General features: G+C 48.0%; 1 protein-coding gene across 6 annotated transcripts in view; it reads left to right on the top strand.

Moving 5' to 3' along the window:
* The window catches only part of UBN2 (ubinuclein 2), a 236664-nt gene that overhangs the window by 150593 nt on the left and 64493 nt on the right, over positions 1-21578 (top strand). For all 6 annotated transcript variants that reach the window (XM_073572986.1, XM_073572985.1, XM_073572984.1 and 3 more), the window contains 4 exons: positions 15732-15875; positions 15958-16008; positions 19646-19688; positions 19956-21557. In XM_073572986.1, coding sequence (XP_073429087.1) covers positions 15732-15875; positions 15958-16008; positions 19646-19688; positions 19956-21557 — 1840 coding nt within the window. The remainder of the gene's footprint in view (positions 1-15731; positions 15876-15957; positions 16009-19645; positions 19689-19955; positions 21558-21578) is intronic.

Here is a 21578-nt window from a genome sequence, read left to right as displayed (position 1 = left end):
AACTATCAAAGCTTCCCTCATAGATGGCGGGAGGACCCTCTGCCTTTCAGCCTCTTCAAATACCTTAAGTAGCTTAGGTAGCAGTAAGGGTGCATAGGTTTTGTAAAACTCGCCAGGCAGGCCATCCATTCCTGGAGCCTTTTCATTTTGCATCTGACCAAGCACCTCCTCCAACAGGATGTCCCGATCCAACGAATCCCTATCGTTATCAGCCAGTGCAGGGAGAGAGAGCGCATCCAGATACTGCTCCTCAATCTCAGTCTCCGTGAGACTGCAATCTGATGTGTATAGTCGCATATAATACCTCCTTATCTCACTCACTATGTCCACACTGTCCGTCACAAGACCACCCGAGTCCGTTTTTAGCCTATTGATATATGAAGATCCGTCCTGTGCTCTAATGACCGTGGCCAATAAGTGTCCTACTCCCTCCCCCTCTATAAAATATTTTTGTTTGAGGAAATAACGTTTATTTGCTGCCGCCGACATGAGGTTTTCCCTGAGCGACCCCTGTGCCTTCTCCAAAGCTTTTTTAGTTTCCTCTGTCGGGTTCAGTACCACCGCAGCCTCCGCAACAGACACCTCCTGGATCAGGCCCCGGGTGTAGCGTCTATTTTGGCTTTTCCGTGTGCATATTTCTCTAATATATAAGCCCCTGACATATAGTCCATGAGCCAAGAGCCAATTTTGACGATATCGGTACCACCCGGAGTGACTAATTCTCTTTGGTGTTTTTATGTAGATGCATGTCTGTAGTTTGTTTTGATATGATAGCCCTTGCACATCAGTAGCTTAACCCCTTCAGGCCTATTTGTACCCAAATGCCTAGGCCATTTTTTGTAAATCTGACCTGTCACTTCATAGGCTTTCATGGAATCCCAGACTATGTGTGATGATGCAGAGTACTCATTAAGTTGAAAATATTCTAGAATGGCATCGTGCAAAGATCCCCCTATAAGCTGGACCCAAAAGGGATTAAGTTTCCAGATAGGTCTAGACAGGGTGAGGGGGTGTCCCCATGAAAGTGTGACATGTAGCGGCGAGTGATCAGATACACTTCTAGGCAGGTAGGCCACCCCTCGTACATATGGGGTCATGAGTGTATTCCCAATGGCCAGGTCTATCCGTGACATAGCATGGTGGGAGCTAGAGTAGCAGGAAAACTGTCTGGCTGTGGGGTTTTGGACACGCCAAAGATCTACCATACCCAGCTCCACCAACGTTTTAGCAAATGAGGTTGAGGCTGCAACTTCTGATGTTTCCCGAATGCAACTTATCCAAATAGGGATGCAAATATGTATTAAAATCCCCTATTAGAAGAGTCGGCGCAGGGGGAAAGGAATCCAAAATAGACAAGATTCTTTTTACTGGTTCGACTGAATAGGGCGGGGGGATGTACATGGCAACCAAAATAAATTGTATACCGTATAACATGCAAAGCAAACATACAAATCTGCCCCCAGGGTCAACCACTGATTTAGTACATGAGAAGGGGATGGACCTGTGCACCAGCACACTGACACCCCGCGCATGGGTCGAGTACGTGGAATGATATTCATGTGAAACCCATCCCTTCCTCAGCCAATGAATATTATCTTTCACCATGTGGGTCTCAGACATACACAGGATAGCCGGGAGAAATTTCTGCATATTAGTAAATATAGCACATCTCTTATTTGCATCCCCGAGCCCCCTAACATTCCACGCTACAATATTAAGTGATATCGCCATAAGAGCAGACTAAAAAATGATAAATCGGAGCATACTCCACTCCCGAGGGAGAGAGGCAATCCCCACCATCCCCCGGTACAATGAATTGGGTGACACGGCTGACGCACTCCAAATCCCACAGATCAATTAGGAAATACAACAACAAACGAAAAAAACAAAGGAGGGAGAGGGAGCACTGCACACCAGTGTACAGCGCCCCTGCCCTCAAACACAAGTGTAACTTGCACATTTCTCTCAAATAGAGAGAATCAGGGCTAGAAAACTCGCCCAGAGTCAACGCAGGGAGAAGGGTCCACAGCTTGTCACTGTAACGAGTGTCCACAGCAATCCGGTTAGCTCCCGCCCTGAATCCGAAATGGAATGAACAGTAGTAATTATACCAGCATAGCGTCCCAGACAAAAAGAAGTAACAACACCTGGCGGCAAAAAAAGGGGGGAACTTCAAGTATTCTTCCTCCTCATGGACCTCTCATTAATATCCAGCCAGGACAGCGCCGTCCCCGCCATATCAAAAGTGCGTTTCTCCATTCACATCAATCCGCAGTCTAGCAGGGTACATCATGGAATATGTCACCTGTAAGTCACGTAGGCGTTTTTTAATCTCAATAAATTGCGCTCTTTTACGCTGCACCTCCAGGGAAAAATCAGGGAAAATGGAGACTTTCCTCCCATTAATAGCAAGTTCCTTAATGTCTCTGGATCTGCGCAGGATAGCATCTCTATCTTTAAAGTGTAGGAGCTTGAGCAAGACGGGACGCGGGGGTGCTCCCGGCGGGGGGCGGCACGCGTAGGGACCCTGTGTGCTCTCTCAATAGTAAAGAATGGGGACAAAACATCTTTGCCAAAGGTGTCCATTAGCCATTTTTCAAAAAAGCCCAGTGAGTCAGTCCCCTCCGTCCTCTCCAGAACCCCCACCAGTCGCAGATTACTTCTACGGGAGCGGTTGATATGTATGTATAGATAGAGATATAATCATTATAGTTTGGTATAAATAACCGTAGTTAGTTACTATGCCCGGGCAGCGCCGGGCTCTTCAGCTAGTGTGTGTGTGTGTGTGTGTATATGTGTATATGTGTATATATATATATATATATATATATATATATATATATATATATATATATATATTTTATATGAGAGATATGGATATAGAGAGCGATATAGATATAGATATCGAGAGAGAGAGATGTATAGCCCCAGGTATCAGTGAGCAATACTAATTTCTTGGTCGCCTTATTGGGGGACACAGAGACTATGGGTGTATGCTGCTGCCACTAGGAGGCTGACACTATACACAAAAAAAATAGCTCCTCCTCCGCAGTGTACACCCCACCGACCGGCAGGGAATTCCTCAGTTTAGCTTAGTGTCAGTAGGAGGTGGACACGGGTCTTTCATTAGACCCTTATCTACCTCAGTGTGCGTCGTTCCTTTTCAGGTTTCTGGAGGGATACAGTGTGAAGAGTCACAACTGTACTCCCACAAAGAGACTGAGTACGGCGTGTACTGCCACCCCGTATCCTCATAGTGGACCAGAAGCTCGGCGCAGATGCGGGCCAGCGACGGATGGTCCTTGCCAAACGCCTCCCACCCACTCGCCCACCAGAGCCTGTCGGTCGGAAGAGGCGCAGACACGGGAAAGATTAACAGACAGCGTTGGATAAAGAAGGTACCTTTATTGGAGCAGAGGCGCGGCGCACGGAGCAAACCACCGCAAGGATACATTGGAGCGGCACCAAGGCAGCGCTGCAGGATGCGGCCCGCGCCTTCGACGGTCGCCGCATTTCACCTAGGCCCCGACTGCGGTGCGGGCCTTGTCTCCCCCCCGCCTGTATTCATCGGGGGATTCATCTTCCGGCGCGGTTCTGGCGGCATCTTCGTTGTGTGTGGCCGCTGCAGCGTTGCGGCACTTCCGCGCCGCCCATTGCTGACAGGCGGCCGCCGTCTCTAATTTAGTCCCCGGCTTCATTTTAGGCCTTTGCGCCCGTCGCGGCCACGCCCCCCGCCCACTCATAGGCCGGCTGCGCTCCCGCCTGTTCCTAGGCCCTCCCACCGCCTCTCTTGGCCTGTGGCTGGGTAAGGGGGGCGGTTTCCTTTAGTTCAGTTGGCTAACTCCGCCCTTCTTCTTGGCCCTCCTGAACCGCGTTTTTTCATCCACCTCAGGCTGCCGCCATCTTTGCAGCCTGTCAGCCGGAGACGATAGACAGGTGTCAGCTATCCCCTGCTGGGGTCCTGCAATTCTCACAAGCCTGGTACAGCGCTTTGGGGGACACCGGACCGTGAGTAGTTCTGCAACTTCAGACTGACACCCTCCTCTGCCTTTCTGTTCCCCAACCTTTCGGCTTTTCTTCAGGGTCCTTCTGTTCCATCTTTATGTCTAACTCTAAGTCTGAGCGTAGCCGGCCGCCGGCCCCCACGGGCACTCTAGTCCAGTTCGTCGCATGCCCCTCTTGCAATCGCAAACTTCCCTGACCCCGTTCAGGAGCCATCTATTGTGCCACGTGAAGGCGAATTCCCCATCCCTGGCTGGGCCTCGTCTCTTTCACAATCTGTGGCAGACCTCACCAGAGTTTCTCAGTCCCTAGTGGCCGTTCTTGATAGGTTGCCCCTGGACACTTCTGCAGGGTCCAGCAGGTCGCAAGACATTCCATCTGAGCCAGCCAGCAGAAGCCGCAAAAGACCCAGGAAGGATCTCCGGCCGGAATCCTCTCCTGGCCTCACATCCCCACATAGTCCTTCCCAGCAGTCACCCTCCCGTGCCTCCTCACCCGAGTCAGGTGAAGCGTTTTTAGAGCTGGATTCGGACCAGGACGCGGACATGAAGGTTACAGTACAGAACCTCATTGCTGCGATTCACCACACCTTCGAAATCTCAGACTCCCCTGCGAAATCCTCAGATCAGGAGGTTTCGTTCAGACGGGCAGAAACACCTTACAGGGTCTTTGCCTCCCACTCTTGAGTTTGGCAAGACTCTTACCAGGGAAAGAGAAAATCCGACCAGGCGCTTTCAAAGAGGGAAGCGCCTCGGCGTGCTGTATCCGTTTGCCAAAGAGCTCACCGATAACTGGTCTGCTTCCCCCTCGGTAGACGCACCCGTGTCCAGACTTTCTAACAACACGGTCCTCCCGATTTCAGGTGTGATGTCGTTACAAGATTCTAATGATAGAATTATAGAATCTTTAGCAAAGTCAGCATTTGAAGTGGCTGCAGCGGTGCTAAGCCCAGCCTTCACTTCACTTGGGTAGCGAAGGCCATAGCCACTTGGGCAGAGGATCTCCGCAAGGGCATCCTAGATAAGGCCCAACCAGGGCATTTGGCTGATCAGGCCAACCAGATCTCCCATGCAGTGGATTATCTACTCTCTGCCTCCTTGGATGCCGCATCCTGCGCAGTTCAGGCGTCAAGCAACATGGTGGCAGTCCGACGTACAATTTGGCTCAAAGCTTGGCAGGCGGATTTCTCTTCAAGAAAGTCTCTTTCCAATCTGCCTTTTCAGGGAGCGCGGCTCTTCGGATCCCAGCTGGACCAGATTATTAAGGACGCCACTGGGGGCACGAGTTCCCTCCTCCCTCAGTCCAAGCCTCGCAGACCTCCGCTAAGACGTCAGTCTCGGCCCTTTCGGTCTTTCCGCCGCTTCAATACGGCAGAGAACTTCTCTAACCAACAGAGACCGCAGGCATGCCAGGATAGGAAGAAGGTGCCTTTCAGACCCACTCCTTCCTGGCAATCTCACTCCTCCCAGGTCAGATCCTCCAGGTCCAGATCTGGACGGTCCACATCAGCATGTCTATCAACGGACCCCTGGGGGTCCTTCCCAATTAGGAGGTCGACTCCTTTTCTTCAGAGACGTCTGGCTTGCCTCAGTAGAGGACACTTGGGTCAGGGAAGTTGTATCATCAGGATACAAGATAGACTTAGTTTCTTGTCCCCGGGATCGTTTTTTCGAGTCCCAACCTCCAAAGGATCCTGCCTTAGTTCTGGGGTTCTTTGCGTCCATCGCTTATCTCCTCAATTCCGGAGTGATTGTGCCCGTTCCCGAATCAGAACGTTTCACAGGATTTTATTCAAACCTGTTTGTGGTACCGAAAGAAGGCGGGACAGTTCGCCCATCTTGGGCCTCAAGTTACTCAACTAGAGAGTCCGACTGCGTCACTTCCGAATGGAGTCTCTTCGGTCGGTAATCGCTTCCATGGAGATGCAGGAGTTCATGTGTTCAATAGACATTCAAGATGCCTATCTACATCTTCCCATATTCTCTGGGCATCAGAAGTTCCTGCGTTGTGCGATTCGCCAGGAACATTACCAGTTCGTTGCACTGCCGTTCGGTCTCGCCACCGCACCCAGAGTATTTACAAAGATCATGGCGGCGTTGATGGCCTTGTTGAGAATCAGAGGTCTCCTTCTCTTTCCGTACCTCGACGACATTCTGATCAAAGCTCCATCCTTTCATCAAGCTCGCCAAAGTCTTACCATCGTCCTCGACACCCTGTCCAATTTCGGGTGGCTCGTCTACAGGAAGAAGCCCTGTCTTGTCCCGACACAACGTCTTGTGTTTCTGGGTCTATTGTTCGACGCTCGGCGATCGAGGGTTTTTCTCCCACAAGAAAAAATTGGCTCTCTGCAGCGAGATGTACGATTGTTGCAGATCATACAACTTCCATCTCTCCGAACAACCATGAAAGTCCTGGGAAAGATGGTGGCGGCAATAAAGGCGGTTCCCTTTGCCCAATTTCACTCCAGACCTCTCCAACACGCCATCCTGTCTCGGGGGAACAGGTCTGTCCTTTCCCTGGATCACCCATTTCGACTTTCATACCGGGTCAAGCGGTCACTCAACTGGTGGTTGACGTCACCTCTCATCCTCTTGGGTCGGTCTTTTCTTCCCATTCACTGGCAGATTGTATCAACGGATGCCAGCCTCCTCGGCTGGGGTGCAGTGTTCCGCAATCACACTGTTCAGGGTCGATGGTCGACTCAGGAATCAGCTCTGTCGATCAACGTCCTAGAGATACGAGCGATCCATCTGGCTCCCGTCCACTGGGAGAGGCTCCTCAGGGGCCTGCCTGTCCGGATTCAGACAGACAATGCCACAGCGGTGGCATATGTCAACCGCCAAGGAGGGACACGAAGTGTCTCAGCCCTGGCAGAAGTGTCCAAGATTATTCATTGGGCAGAGATTTCCGTTCCGACAATTTCCGCGGTACACATTCCCGGTGTAGACAACTGGGCCGGCGATTTTCTCAGCCGCGAGGGTCTCACGGCGGGAGATTGGTCCCTACATCCGGAGGTGTTTCATCTGCTTTGCCGTCGATGGGGAACCCCGGATGTATACCTGCTGGTGTCTCGCCTCAACAGGAAAGTCCCACAGTTTGGGTCCAGGTCTCGAGACCCTCTGGCAGTGGGCGCCGACGCTCTGGCCGTTCCTTGGTCACAGTTTGAACTCCCTATCTGTTCCCTCCCCTGCCTCTTCTTCCCAAGCTGTTGAAGATCAAAGCAGAAGGAATTCCAGTCATTTTCATCGCAGAATTGGCCCAGAAGGTCTTGGTTCGCGGACATTGTCAACCTTCTCGCGGATGCCCCCTGGAAGCTTCCAGACAGGGCAGATCTGCTGTCTCAAGGCACGATATGCCACCCCAATCCTCGGCCGCTCACTTTAATGGCGTGGCTGTTGAGACCAAGGTTTTGAAACGGGCAGGATTCTCCGATCAAGTAATTCATACCATGATCCGAGCCAGAAAGCCATCATCTTCCAAAGTTTATTACGATACTTGGAAGACCTATTTCACTTGGTGTAAGGCCAATGTCATCGCGCCCATGTGTTTTTCGCTCCCTTCTGTTCTGGCGTTTTTACAGGCAGGGCTGGATGCTGGGCTTGCCCTCAGTTCTTTGAAGGGTCAAGTTTCGGCGCTGTTCATTTTATTTCAGAAGACGGCCTCCCGCCCTCAGGTCAAAATCTTTCTTCAGGGCATGGCTCACACGGCTCCTCCGTACCGAGCGCCCGTGGATCCATGGGATCTTAATCTGGTTCTTGAGGTTCTGCAAGGTCCTCCTTTTGAACCTCTCAGGGATGTTTCCCTTTCTCTCCTTTCTTGGAAGGTAGCTTTTCTGGTGGCCATCACTTCCATCCGGCGCCTGTCGGAATTGGCGGCTTTCTTGCCGCTCTCCTTATTTGGTACTTCACCAGGATGAGGTACTTCTGCGGCTTCCGCCCTCTTTCCTTCCGAAGGTGATGTCCTCTTTTCACCTCAATGAGGATATTGTTCTGCCGTCCTTCTGTCCGAGTCCAACTCATCCTCGGGAGCGGTCCTTGAACAAGCTGGATCTGGTCAGGGCGATGAGTCTATCTAGCTAGGATGACTTCCTTGCGAAAGACAGTCTTTTCATCATTCCAGATGGGGCGCGGAAAGGTCACCCAGCTTCAAAGGCCACTATTGCTCGCTGGATCAGATCGGCAATTTTGGAGGCCTACCGGGTTAAGCATTGAGTGGCTCCTCCAGGGATCACTGCGCACTCTACCCGGGCAGTGGGTGCCTCCTAGGCAGTACGCCACAGAGCTTCCGCGCTGCAGCTTTGCAAAGCTGCAACCTTGTCTTCGGTTCACATGTTTGTGAAATTCTACTAAGTCCACACCTACGCTTCGGCGGATGCCAGCCTAGGTAGGATTCTGCAGGCTGCGGTGGTGAGTCCGCTGGCCTGATGGACGTTTGTTTTCCCACCCCAGGGACTGCTTTGGGACGTCCCATGGTCTCTGTGTCCCCCAATAAGGCGACCGAGAAAACAGGATTTTTGGGTTGCTTACCGTAAAATCGGTTTCTCGTAGCCTTCATTGGGGGACACAGCACCCTCCCATGTTCTACAACTCCTGTTGTTTCTTTGGTTGATTGGTTACAGTTGAGTTTTGTTCTGTTTTCAATCTATTCTGTTACTTCTCCTACTGCTTTCTCACTAACTGAGGAATTCCCTGCCGGTCGGTGGGGTGTACACTGCGGAGGAGGAGCTAACTTTTTTTGTGCATAGTGTCAGCCTCCTAGTGGCAGCAGCATACACCCATGGTCTCTGTGTCCCCCAATGAAGGCTACGAGAAACAGATTTTACGGTAAGCAACCCAAAAATCCTGTTTTTTTTGGCATCTTAATCCTGATTATTTTATTCTAAAGCAATCCACAGCTCCCTTTTTTTCTCCATTTGCTTGTTGACACAGTAGAATACAGCCAGAGCCTTATCATAGTACAGTGTGAAAATCCAGCTATTTTAAACGCGGTTGCCCATCCCAGCCATCACATCTGAGTGCGCAGAAATTTCTGACATTTTTGTGGTACTGTTAAATTCTTATGAAGTGTCTTATAGAAATTATTGACACCATTTTGCTGCCCCAAAAATACTTAGCTGTCAAAAAAATATTTAGGCTAGTTTCACACTAGCGTTTATGAGCGCAGCGACGGCCTGCGCACGGCCGCAGCTAAGCCCCGCCCCCTGCCGCGCCTCCGCCGGTAGCTCCGCCCACCGGCACATGACGCTGCATGCGCCCTGCGTCCCCTATCTTTATCACTGGGGGCGCAGGCCGTGCGCAGTATGCGTTTGGCGGCGCATACGCCTTTTTGACGGTGCGCCGACGCAACCAAACTGCAGCAGGTTGCGTTTGGCGCAGGTCGGCGCACCATCAAAAGGACGCATGCGCCGCCAAACGCATACTGCGCACAGCCTGCGCCCCCAGTGATAAAGATAGGGGACGCAGGGCGCATGCAGCGTCATGCGCCGGTGGGCGGAGCTACCGGCGGAGGCGCTGCAGGGGGCGGGGCTTAGCGGCGGTCGTGCGCAGGCCGTCGCTGCGCTCATAAACGCTAGTGTGAAACTAGCCTTAGCTACAGGGCAGATATTTGACACCGTGTTTTGTCCGCCACATGGATCGCATATCATTGCGCTCAAAATTGTTCCATTTCAGGCCTCCATAAACAAAATTTTTTGTTGTCTTATCTTAGCCTAGTTGTTGACACAATTTAGCTGGGCAAAAAATACAGGCCACAAATTGAACAGTGTGGTTTCTTCGTCAGATGCCTGATCTATCTTTGGGCAACTAATTGTGGCATTTCAGGCCTACATTCTACTGTTTTTGCTGTGTCTTACCCTAGTTATTGACACCAGTTTGATAACCAAAAATAAATTTTTACCTACAGTCCAGATATTTTAAAGTGTGGTTTTCCCGCATACGGATCACATACAAGTTTGCTACCAATTCAGCCATTTATAGTGAACGTGGAATATATTGTCAATTTAAAATGGGCAAGGCATGTGGCAAGGATCGAGGAAGTGGACGTGATGGTGCATGCTGAGGCCGTGGGCAAGCTGAAATTGTGCTACAACAAACACCATCTTGTCGCCTGACCTTCATGACCCAATTACTAGGGGCCTGCAGCAGGACATAACTATTGAAACCAGAGCAGTGTGAAACGGTTGTTGATTGGTTAGCGGATAATGCTTCTAGTCAGTTTGCCGCCACCACCACTACCACCCTGTCTTCCACACGGTCAAGTGTGAGTCTGGACCGCATATTCCTCACTCTGATCCTCCTTCCTCCCACCATGCCAAGTGCCCGGAGACCACTGATCCCACACTTGTTCACTCCGAAGAGCTGTTCACTTTTCCAACTATAGATTCGGGCCTCACGTCTGGTCCACTTGAAGCAGGGCAAGATGAGAACAAATGTAGCGATGCCCAAATATTTGAGCAGCCATGGTCACACAAAGGCAATGGTGGGAACGTGTCATAAGAGGTGGACGATGATTAGACACAATTGCCTGCAAGTCAGGAGGAGGACCAGGGTGCAGAAGTGGAAGCCGAGGTAGTGGGTGATATAGTAACTGACCCAACATGGCAGGAGGACATGCAGAGCGAGGACAGAAGCACACAGGGGGAGGGAGGCGTAGCACCCCAACAAGCAGGAAGAAGCAGTGTGGTGGCCGCAGGCAGGAGGCAACTGTTCCTCGTAACAAAAAAAAAGTCTGGTTGGTTTTTAAAGACACTGCCGATAACCCCAAACAGGCCATTTGCCCAACCTGCTATGCCCGCATCAGCAGAGGTAGCAAAACTAACAGCGTGATTAGGCACATGGGAACAGAGCACCCGACTTTGTGGGCCGACCCCCAGGCTCCAGGAACAGGGTCTGTGGGTGAAAACACTGCTTCTTCCACTGTTGTATGTGCAAGCCAATCCCCTATTCACGGGGATTACCATCTGCCCTGCACCTGTCATTGCCCACACTCAACTACTACCATCAAGCACATCCACGTCCTTGTCCCAGTGCAGCCGTTAGTTGTTCATACCCCAGTCATTGGAACACAAGCTTAAACATGCAGCCAACACCCCACTTGCCACAGTACTAAATTCACTCATTTCTTGTCTGCTTGCATTCGAAATGTTGCCTTTTAGGCTTGTGGAGATGGAAGCTCTCCGTAACCTGATGGCGGCGGCCGTCCCAAGGTACTCTGTGCCCAGCCGCCACTATTTCTCTCGGTGTGCTGTCCCGGCATTACACAAGCACGTGGCCCTCAACATTACCCGTGCCCTGAACAAGCTTGTTACTGGGAAACTTCACCTAACTACAGGTACGTGGACAAGTGCTTGTGGGTGGGGATGCTATATCTTGCTGCTGGCACACTGGGTTAACATAGAGGAGGCTGGGACCCAGACGGACCTTGGAATGGAACACGTCCTCCCGACGCCGAAGATTGCGGGGCCTACGTCAATCGGGATTGCCCCACAGTCTACAGCTCCTGCAACCTCCATCTCCGAAATGACCACATCAGTCACAAGCTGGAAGCATTGCCTCAGCCAAGCGGCAACAGGCTGTACTGAAGCTAATATGCTTAGGTGACAAACCGCACAATTCTGAATAGTTGTGGACAGCTCTGAAAAAGCAGACAGATGTGTGGCTGACACAGCTGAAACTACAGCCAGGCCTGGTCGTGTGTGACAATGGCCAGAACCTGGTGGCGGCTTTGAGGCGAGGCAAGCTCACACATGTACCATGCTTGGTCAATGTGCTTAACCTCTTTTTCAACGTTTCTCAAAAGCTACCCAGAGCTGCCGGATCTGCTTGTGAAACTGTGCCGCCTGTGTACTCATTTTAAAATGTCAGCTTCCGCCGCCATTGCAGTGCTTCAGCAGCGTTTGCAGCTTCCGGCTCACCGACTGGTGTGTGATGTCCCCACGTATTGGAGCTCTACACTGCATATGTTGGAAAGGATTTGTGAGCAGAAGAGGGCAGTTGTTGACTACCAGCATCAGCAAGGCCGTCTTTTCAGTTCTGACTCCACACATAAGACCTCAGTAGTGGACATGGATGTCAGACATATATGCCATCCTCCATGACGCCATAATTAGTGTCACCATCCCGCTTCTCTGCATTCTGAAAATCTCCCTGCTCACAATGAAAGAGGGTGCATTGCAGGCGGAGCACGAGGACATGGAGCAAGGAACCATAAAGAGTGATTACACACAGCCAATCTTCATGTTATCCCAATGTGGATTGGTTGACGAGGAGGAGGAAGAACAGGAGCTATTTTCATGCGCTATAGATGGTACTACAAGCACAACTGTCATATCGTATGTTCAGCGTGGATGGCCTGAGGACAGGAGGAGGACAACACCATGGTCAGTCGTCCTGTTGTTGAGGACACGGGAGGCTTGCCTGTTACCAGTCTGGCATGCATGGCTGACTTTATGTTGCGCTGCGTTTCCCGTGACACTCGCATTATGAAAATTTATGATTACATTCATTTCTGGTTGGTGACACTTCTAGACCCACGCTGCAAGGAGAACTTTCAATCTCTTCTTCCAGAGGCAGACAGGTCTATTAAAATGGTGCAGTACCAGAGGGCCTTTGTTGCAAAATTATTTTAAAAAAATTTCTCATCTGAAAACGCTGGCGGCAGATGTAACGGTTCGGTGGACAACCAAGGAGTACAGGCGAGAGAGACACCAATCCAGCAGAGGCAGGGGAACACTGGCAAAGTTTTGGTAGAGTTTTCTCAGACCCTTCCATCGCCCTGGTCCAGAGGCACGGGTAATGTCACAAGGAATTGAATGTTTTGGAGGATGCTGATGGAGTACCTTGCTGACCGTACCAGCGTCCTTCGTGATTCCTCTGTGCCTTTCAATTATTGAGTATCCAAGCTGGACACATGGCATGAACTGGATCTCTATGCCTTGGAGGTCCTGGCCTGCCCTACTGCTAGCATTTTGTTAGTGGGTTTTTGTGCCACTGGTGGAATTATAACTGATAAGTGCATTTGCCTGTTAACTGAAAATGCAGACAGGCTGACTCTTATAAAAATGAACAAGGGCTGGATTGGGCCAGACTTCTCTACACCACTGAATGATAACAGCGAAGCATAACCTCCAATACTGTGTCTTTTTTTGCGAGCTGTATTCCCATGCACCTCTTCACACCCACATATGGGTATACGCTTCCTGATTTTGACTATTTGGTGTCAACCTCCTCCTTTTCATCCTCATCATCCACCAGACCATTACCACTAGAACACGAGGGTGAACGTGATCCGTGATGCTACAGCCACCAGTTTTTTGAAAGGGTGTTTAAGATGCCCATAAAAAACTTAAAAAAAAAATGTACCCCACAGGGAGAAATGTTTGCCCATACACTTAGTGTATGGGCATTCCAGGTACAGGAGACCCGCTCTTTTATAATGGGAAACACAAAAGACCACATAACGACCATAAGTCCCAGGTTAAAATTCAATATTTATTATTATAGCAAGATACAATTTAAAACCGGTATCAATATACGGAGTAAAACAAGTTTTTTAGCATATGCTGAGAAGATGTAATTTTTAAGGGCAATACCACCCAGATATAGGACATACAATTTCATATAAGTGCAAAAATTGTGTAAAAAATCAATAATGATATTGTGTATAAAAATAATTGTATCACTTATATTCTATATATAAATTTATCAGTGCATCATAAAAGTAAATAAAGTGCAGTGCAATTTTAAATCAAATAATAACCATCAACATGTCAATACAGACTGTGTGAATAAAGTGCAGCGCAATTCAACAATGAACCAATAGGTGTCAGTATGCCTATGCAGATCATACAAGTAGTACTAAAAGACACCACAAGGTGTCACCAAATAGACAGTATGTCTGCTGACCAGGAAGAGATTGCAGCGTGAAAAACTGAAAAAGGTACGTGAATGGTAACTTACAAACTGTACTGTATGTTACTGCTCCTGGGATAGACGCCCTGCCCCAACGCGCGTTTCGGCGCTAAGCCTTCGTCAGGGGGTGGCGCCTATCAGAGACAGGTGAGTGTGTATATGTGTGTGTATATAAGTATGTATATATGTGTGTGTGTGTGTGTGTATGTGTATGTATATATATATATATATATATATATATATATATATATATATAAAAAAGAAGGGTGTGTATGAAGTGACCAATAGAAAAAGAGGGGGCGTACCCATAGATATCAAGATATATCAAGACATCATAACTTACTGCGCATGACCGGAAGTGTCGAAGGCTTAGCGCCGAAACGCGCGTTGAGGCAGGGCGTCTATCCCAGTAGACCAGGAGCAGTAACATACAGTACAGTTTGTAAGTTACCATTCACAGTATAGGAGACCCACTGTTTAATAATGCCCCCTTAAGAATATTAATGCCGCCTAATGGCCCTATAAAAATAGACTTTGCGATATTGAGTGCCTCCTTCATAAATGAAACAAGATGTGTCTGGTGTGTCACACACCACATGGCCAGCTAAGGTTGTTAAATGTTACAATGACATTTACCAGTGAATGCATTTGTATTGGTTGAAAGCAATGCTAAAGTTGAAAAAGGCATCAAAAGCGCTGTGTGTGAACATAGCCCAAGTGGTGGAGGAACATTTTTGTTTGGATTAATTATTTTGCCTTTTATAAAAGTCATTACCCTGGAAAGGATTTTTCTTAACATATTTCCCAGGAAAATCCATTTTGGTTTCATTTTTTTATATTTTTGGTGCGCCTGTAAATACGGCGTAAGAAACAAACCAGACGGGCCTAAATGCATCTGCACTAATACAAGGTGCAGCGGACCCAAGTAAAATAGCTGCACAGGTGCATAAATACCAAATGAAACAGCCAGCCTACAATCAGGGATTGGCCGTCTGGTACACCAGTGCAGAGAAAATAATCCGCATGTGGCATTATTTTCTATGCACTGGTGTACCACACGGCCAATCCCTGATTGTAGGCTGGCTGTTTCATTTGGTATTTATGCACCTGTGCAGCTGCCATTTTACTTGGGTCCGCTGTACCCTGTATTAGTGCAGATGCATTTTAGGCCTGTCTGGTTTGTTTCAGAATTTTTTGGAGGATTTTTTTCCTCTTTTTGAGGTTTTCAAATATGGCGTAAGACTCTGACAAACATCTTTCACAGTTGTGACCTGCGAGTCAGAAATGCTTCTGGGGGCATGCCCCATGATGTCCCTGTGTCATTTGAGCAGTGTTTCCATCATTTTCAGACGTTTTTAGACTTTAGAAGGAGTCGTGGTTAAAATGCTCGGGTTTCCCATAGACTTACATTGGGTTCGTTGCTCGGGTCGAGTGCCCGAGTATTCTAATTTGCTCGACCCGAGCATTTTAGTGCTCACTCATCACTAGTAATAAGATGCAACACGAAGAAACTTAAGTTCTATCACAAAGTGATGAAGAGGAGGGAACCTCCCGATCTTGTTTTTTGCCAATAATAATAACTTTAATATAGCGGCAACATATTCTACTGCATTTACAATTAAGCTGAAACATATAAACACAATACAAGGTAACATAGTTCTCCACTTGCAGTAGAGGTGAGGACCCTGCTCACAAGCTTACACTCTATTAGGAAATAGGGGGGCACAAAAAGTAGAGAATGAGCTTTAATTTATAGGCTTATTAAATTATGATTGTGGCTGCTACAAACTAACGTATGGTTTTCCCTTCATCGCCTCTTAGGAATTTACTGTGTAATCTAGTAAAGATTAAACTGGGATGCTATGAGCTCGATCCTAATAAAAGTCAGACTGCAGAAGACTATCTAAAGAGCTTTATGGAAACTGAAGTGAAACCTTTATGGCCAAAAGGCTGGATGCAGTCCAGGTAATTGAGTCACACAGTTTTGCTGTATTATCAATGCACGATTTAGAGTTAATGCCATTTGACTTTTTCTTCTTTTCTATAGACTGCTTTTCAAGGAGAGTCGCGGTGTGCATAATCACCTCACTTCTGCTCCGTAAGTATATACAGCATGAGACCGGAGTCTACATTTAGTGCCAATTGTGAGAGGCCTTAGATGTGATATGCAGACGCAGTTATCCTCTATAGAAAAGATTTGCTTTATAAAATAGGCAGTGTTATGGGTTTCACACAAAATAGTCTGAATTCATCAGTCTGATGGTCACTATGAAAGCAAACTTATATCTGTCACACTCCAGACAGTTTAAAGGGAATCTGTCACCCGTTTTTTGCACTGAGCTGCTGGCATTGACATCAGGGGCTTATCTGCAGCATTCTGTAGATAAGCCCCCGGTGTAACCTGAAAGAGAAGAAAAACACGTTAGATAATACTCACTGGAGGGGGTGGTCGGGTCCGACGCCTCCCCTCTTCATACGATTCCGTCCTCTTCTTCCCTTCCTGTAATGGCTCCTGCGCAGGCGCACTGCTCTGCCCTGTTGAGGGCAGAGCAGAGTCCTGCAGAGCAGAGTCCTGCAGTGCGCAGGCGTCGGGAGAGGTCTGTCGCCTGCGCACTGGAGTATTCTGCTCTGCCCTCAACAGGGCAGAGCAATGTGCCTGCGCCGGAGCCACTACAGGAAGGGAAGAAGAGGACGGAATCGTATGAAGAGGGGAGGCGTCGGACCCGACCACCCCCTCCGGTGAGTATAATCGAACGTGTTTTTCTTATCTTTCAGGTTACATCGGGGGCTTATCTACAGCATTACAGAATGCTGTAGATAAGCCCCTGATGTCAATGCCGGCAGCTGCAAAAAAAAGGGTGACAGACTCCCTTTAACTCAACACCTATATTATAGTGAGAAGTTTTGTTAACCATTAGTTGACTGAAATGTGTCAGGTGTAGAGAGACTTTTTGTGACCATGCAAATTACCATAGAAAGCTTTGTGCAAACCAGGAAAGTTGAGATATTTGCCTTTGAAATTCACGGGTTTGTGAATGAAACTCCCATGTTGCCTCTGCCCTGTTCCCCAGTCACTCTGATATTTCCATTTCTGACGTGACAGGTATGTGACCACTGCATAAGGGGTGGATTACTGCTTAAACTTTGGAGGATGAACGGTGTTAAAAATCTGAGCATACACTTATAGGGGTATTTCCATCTCCAAGATCCTATCCTAATATTTTATTATCTGCCATCATTGTGTGCACAGTGGGAGCCGGCATCCTGTGCACAGGGTTTCAATAAAATGGCGACGCATGCGCAGGTCAAGATCTCTGCTCAGTTCAGAGTTGAAATCTCGATCTGCGCATGCACCATTTTATTGAAGTCTTGCACAAATGCCGTCCACACAATGATGGCAGTGGCTCAGAATTTTAAAAAGTATGCATGTCACTGAATAATCAGTGTCCCGCACAAGAAACAGAGTAGTCTAGTCTGGTGGGGAGGGGCAGAGAACGAGAAATAGACCCTGCGCCCACATCTCACACCGAAGCACACTAGACGTCATTTTCTGAAAACTTCATAAGGTAAGTGTTCTGCAGCCACTGAGCGGATCCCTCCACATCAGGTATCATATTAATCAGCATCCACAGTGACATTATGGCCAGGTATTTAGTTAATAGGACTAAATCCTGCTGACAGGTTCTCTGTAAAACCAAGGCACTCCTGAGCCAAAACCTACTGACATTTATAGCCTCAACGTGGCTTCATTGGGAGAATGGTTCTTTCTGTAAAAAAAACAAAGCCTTTTACTGCTTTTCACCTACCCAGCAATGATTTAGGGAAAACTGCAAACCATTTGCATCATAAACACTCACTGAGGTATTTGAAGCCTGTTAACAACTTTCTTTATTTTCTATTTTTATTTATTTAGATTTTTTTTTTTTTTAAATTGTAAAGCAAAGCTTTTAGGTTAAGGGATTATCCATGGCTTTATTTTTATATATATTCTATGTGGCTGAGTAATTATCAATACATAGTTGCTAACTACCTGCTTGTTCTGCTCTCCTGAATCAGGGTGGTGACAGAACTGCTACTTGCAGCAATTCTTCTGCTTCCTGCAACATTTGTGGACAGCGCAGTTCCTTCACTTATGCTTTGATCTGTCGATGGGACATCACTGCCGACATTATGCTGATTCACAGCAGGTTCCCCGCTGCTTAACTCGGTGCATGCACACTGAGTTAGGCTGGTTTCACATTAGCGCATTTTATGCGCACGCACGGCCGGGGGTAGCTCCGCCCCCGATCCGGCTCTCTGCCCGGCGTGCCCGCCCCTTGCCTGTAGCGCCGCCTCCTAGCGGACGGCGGCGCCTGCGATCGGCGCACCCTATCTTTAGCATAGGGTGCGCAGATCGTGCGCAGGTCGTGCGCTAGTTGCGCTTTGACCTGCGCTGCGCACTTATGACGGTGCGCCGTGCGCGCCAAAATCCGAAAAGTTCGATTTTGGCGCGCACGGCGCACCGTCAAAAGTGCGCAGCGCAGGTCAAAGCGCAACTAGCGCACGGCCTGCGCACGATCGGCGCACCCTATGCTAAAGATAGGGTGCGCCGATCGCAGGCGCCGCTGTCCGCTAGGAGGCGGCGCTACAAGGAAGGGGCGGGCACGCCGGGCAGAGAGCCGGCTCGGGGGCGGAGCTACCCCCGGCCGTGCGCGCGCAGAAAATGCGCTAATGTGAAACCAGCCTTAGTGTGAGTTGCATTGCATGAGCGGTATAGTGAGAAGTCTGTTAGTGACGCTGGAAACTGGAATCACTTTCAGACATCTTTGCACTGCTCATGCGCCAACTCATGCAGCGTAACCCACACCGACTTGCGTAGTGGGGAGCCTACAGTCAATTAACATGACTTCAGTGACACCATATCAATAGAGCAGAGTGAAAGAGAAGAAACTGCTCTGTCTACGTGATGTGACAGAAAGTGAGCAAAACACCACAGAGAGCCCTTTAAATGGGATATTCCCATCTCCATCTCCAAGATCCTATCCTAATATATAGTTTTTGTAATAAGAATATTAGCAAATACCTCCAATTAAAAACATAGTATAGTCCTTCTGATGAGCTATGTCGCTCACCCCGTGTGCATGGCATTGCAGTAGCTTAGGTATTCATGGTTAAGACCCGACCACTAACTAATAGTGATGAGCGAACATGCTGGGATAAGTTGTTATCCGAGCATTCTCGGGTAGCTAACCGAGCGACTTCGGCGTGCTTGAAAAATGTTTGAATCCCGACTCCTGCATGTTTCACAGTTGTTCGACAGCCACAACATGTGCTGGGATTGCCTGTTTGTTAGGCAACAAAACATGTCTTCAAGCAGCCTTGGGGACTCTGACATATTTTTCGACTACAACGAAGTCAGTCGATTAGCACCCTTGTATGCTCGGATAACACCTTATCTGAACACATTCACTCATCACTACTGATCAACTGTCTCCATGAATGCCTAGCTACTGTAATGCCCTGCCCAATGGGGTAAGCGACAGTTATCAGAAGAACTATACTACATTTCTAACTGGAGGTATTGGCAAATATTATTACACTTACTACATATTGTGATAAGATCTCGGAGATGGGAACACCCCTTTTAAGTCTTCATAGCATTACAATGAAAACTGAGAAAGTAATTTGTTACGTTTGGATTACTAATTTAGTATTGCTGATTAGCTGTTCATATTTTTTTTCTGTTTTACTCATAGAGCGAAGAAGAAAGTAATTTTGGTCCCAAAGCCCAAAGTTAAGGTATTTATATTCAGGTTTAGCAGTTAAAGATCAATATTGACATTTCATTTGTTCTACTCATAAAATATTTTCTGTTGGTTCATTTTGAGAACTCTTATTCCTGCTTCTATTTTGGGCAATTAGTTGAAATCTTTGGAGGTTTATAGAAGTTATTGTTGACATTATCCCGAAATAAGACTATATGTGTTTTCTAAAAAATGTTACTGAAGATTATTGAAAAATCTGATTTGCCTTTTATTATAGTTGATGTTTGTTATTTATTTGTAGGAATCAAGTCCTAAAAAGGAACAGAAGGTTTCCACACCTCTATCTACTGTGGGTTGTGCACCTTCTCTAAATGCTACACCTATTGGAGGTCTTGCGAGCTCCACTTGCTCGGAGACTATTTGTCTGGATGACTCCTTAGATGAACAGCTTTCATTCAAAACTCCTTCACTAGATTCAATTTCTGAAGCTCTGGCTGTTCTCAACAATGGATCTGGCCCCTCATCCAGTTCTCACACAGAAACGCCAACCTCTCGACCAAAAGTTGCCCTAAGAGAAGAAAAGCTAGCTTCTATCATGAGCAAATTGCCATTGGGTGGTCCTAAAAAGGTTGATACTCCTCATCATACCACTAGTCTCATTGCAGGCCACTCAACCCCTGTACCAAAGAAGCCCCAGGATCATGCAACAGCCCATTCAACCATGGTGTCTGGGCTCATTGCAGGTTCTTCCATTCAGAATCCCAAAGTGTCATTGGAACCATTGCCGGCCAAGCTGCTTCAGCAAGGATTGCAAAGGTCTTTGCAAGCTGAGGTATCCTCATCCTCTACACCTGCTAAAATGAAAGCATCTTCTGCTTCTCAACTTAAAACAGCATGCACTTCTTCCACTTCACCATCTTCCACTACAGTGCCATTGACGTCCTCTTCACATGCCCATGTTTCTTCATCCTCCTCACAAGTACAAAACTCTTCATTGCAGACAGTCAAGCTCAATCCACCCATTCAGCAAAACTATGTTACTCCTTTGCAAGCTACAATAAGCAAATCCCATACTAACCCTGTTGTACGCCTGACCAGCAGTCCCCAGATCTCTTCCACATCGCCCATTATCAAGACATCGGAAAAAATAGCTGGTTATAGGCCACCTTCTTCACCATCTCCAGGTAGCAGCCAGCATACACCTGTATCTCGAACAGCTGCCTCTTCTACCTCTAGTAACTTAATGTCAAGAAATATTAGCTCTCACAGTTCAAACCCAGGTTTTAAGTCCCCTTATACCATGGCTCCTTCACCCAAACCTACCACTTCTCCAAGTTCTTCCAGTTCATGTACTTCTGTCCCCCAAAATACTCCACATCATAAACTGGCAAGTGGAATGAACATTGGACGGCCTTCACCCACAGTTAGCCCAGTATCTTCTGGTCACGGCACAACAGTTTTTCAAGGAGTGAGACACCCTTCTGCACCTCACAAGAATCCTAGCTCTTCTCCGAAACTGGTATCATCTGTTATCAAGCAGCCAAGCTCTTCTCCAAAAATGGCTATTCCTTCTTCAGTTCCATCTCCTGTTCCTTCTGCAAAACTTTCCAGTCCATCTCCAAAAATGCAAAATCAATCTCCAAAACCACCCAACCAACCTACAAAAGTCCCCAACCCTTCTCCTAAGTCATTAAACTCTGCACACTCTGGGCCTATAAAATCCCCAGTTTCCAGCTCTGTAATAAATGTTCCTATCAGCAGAGCCAATCAAAATTCAAATGTTTCAAATAGGACTCCTCTTTCTGGAGGGACAGGGAGCGGAGTGCTGGGTGCTACTAAACAGCCAATGCCTCACAGACAACCATCTGCCTCAGTGTCTCCTGTTGCAGCAGCTACTGTTCAGGTAAGTTATTGTACAGTATTG

The sequence above is a fragment of the Dendrobates tinctorius genome, unplaced genomic scaffold (assembly GCF_039654945.1).
Source record: "Dendrobates tinctorius isolate UK_male_01 unplaced genomic scaffold, ASM3965494v1 ptg000033l, whole genome shotgun sequence".
Lineage (NCBI taxonomy): Eukaryota > Metazoa > Chordata > Amphibia > Anura > Dendrobatidae > Dendrobates > Dendrobates tinctorius.
Note: the sequence above shows the minus strand (reverse complement) of the source record. Positions and strands in the feature narration are given on the sequence as shown.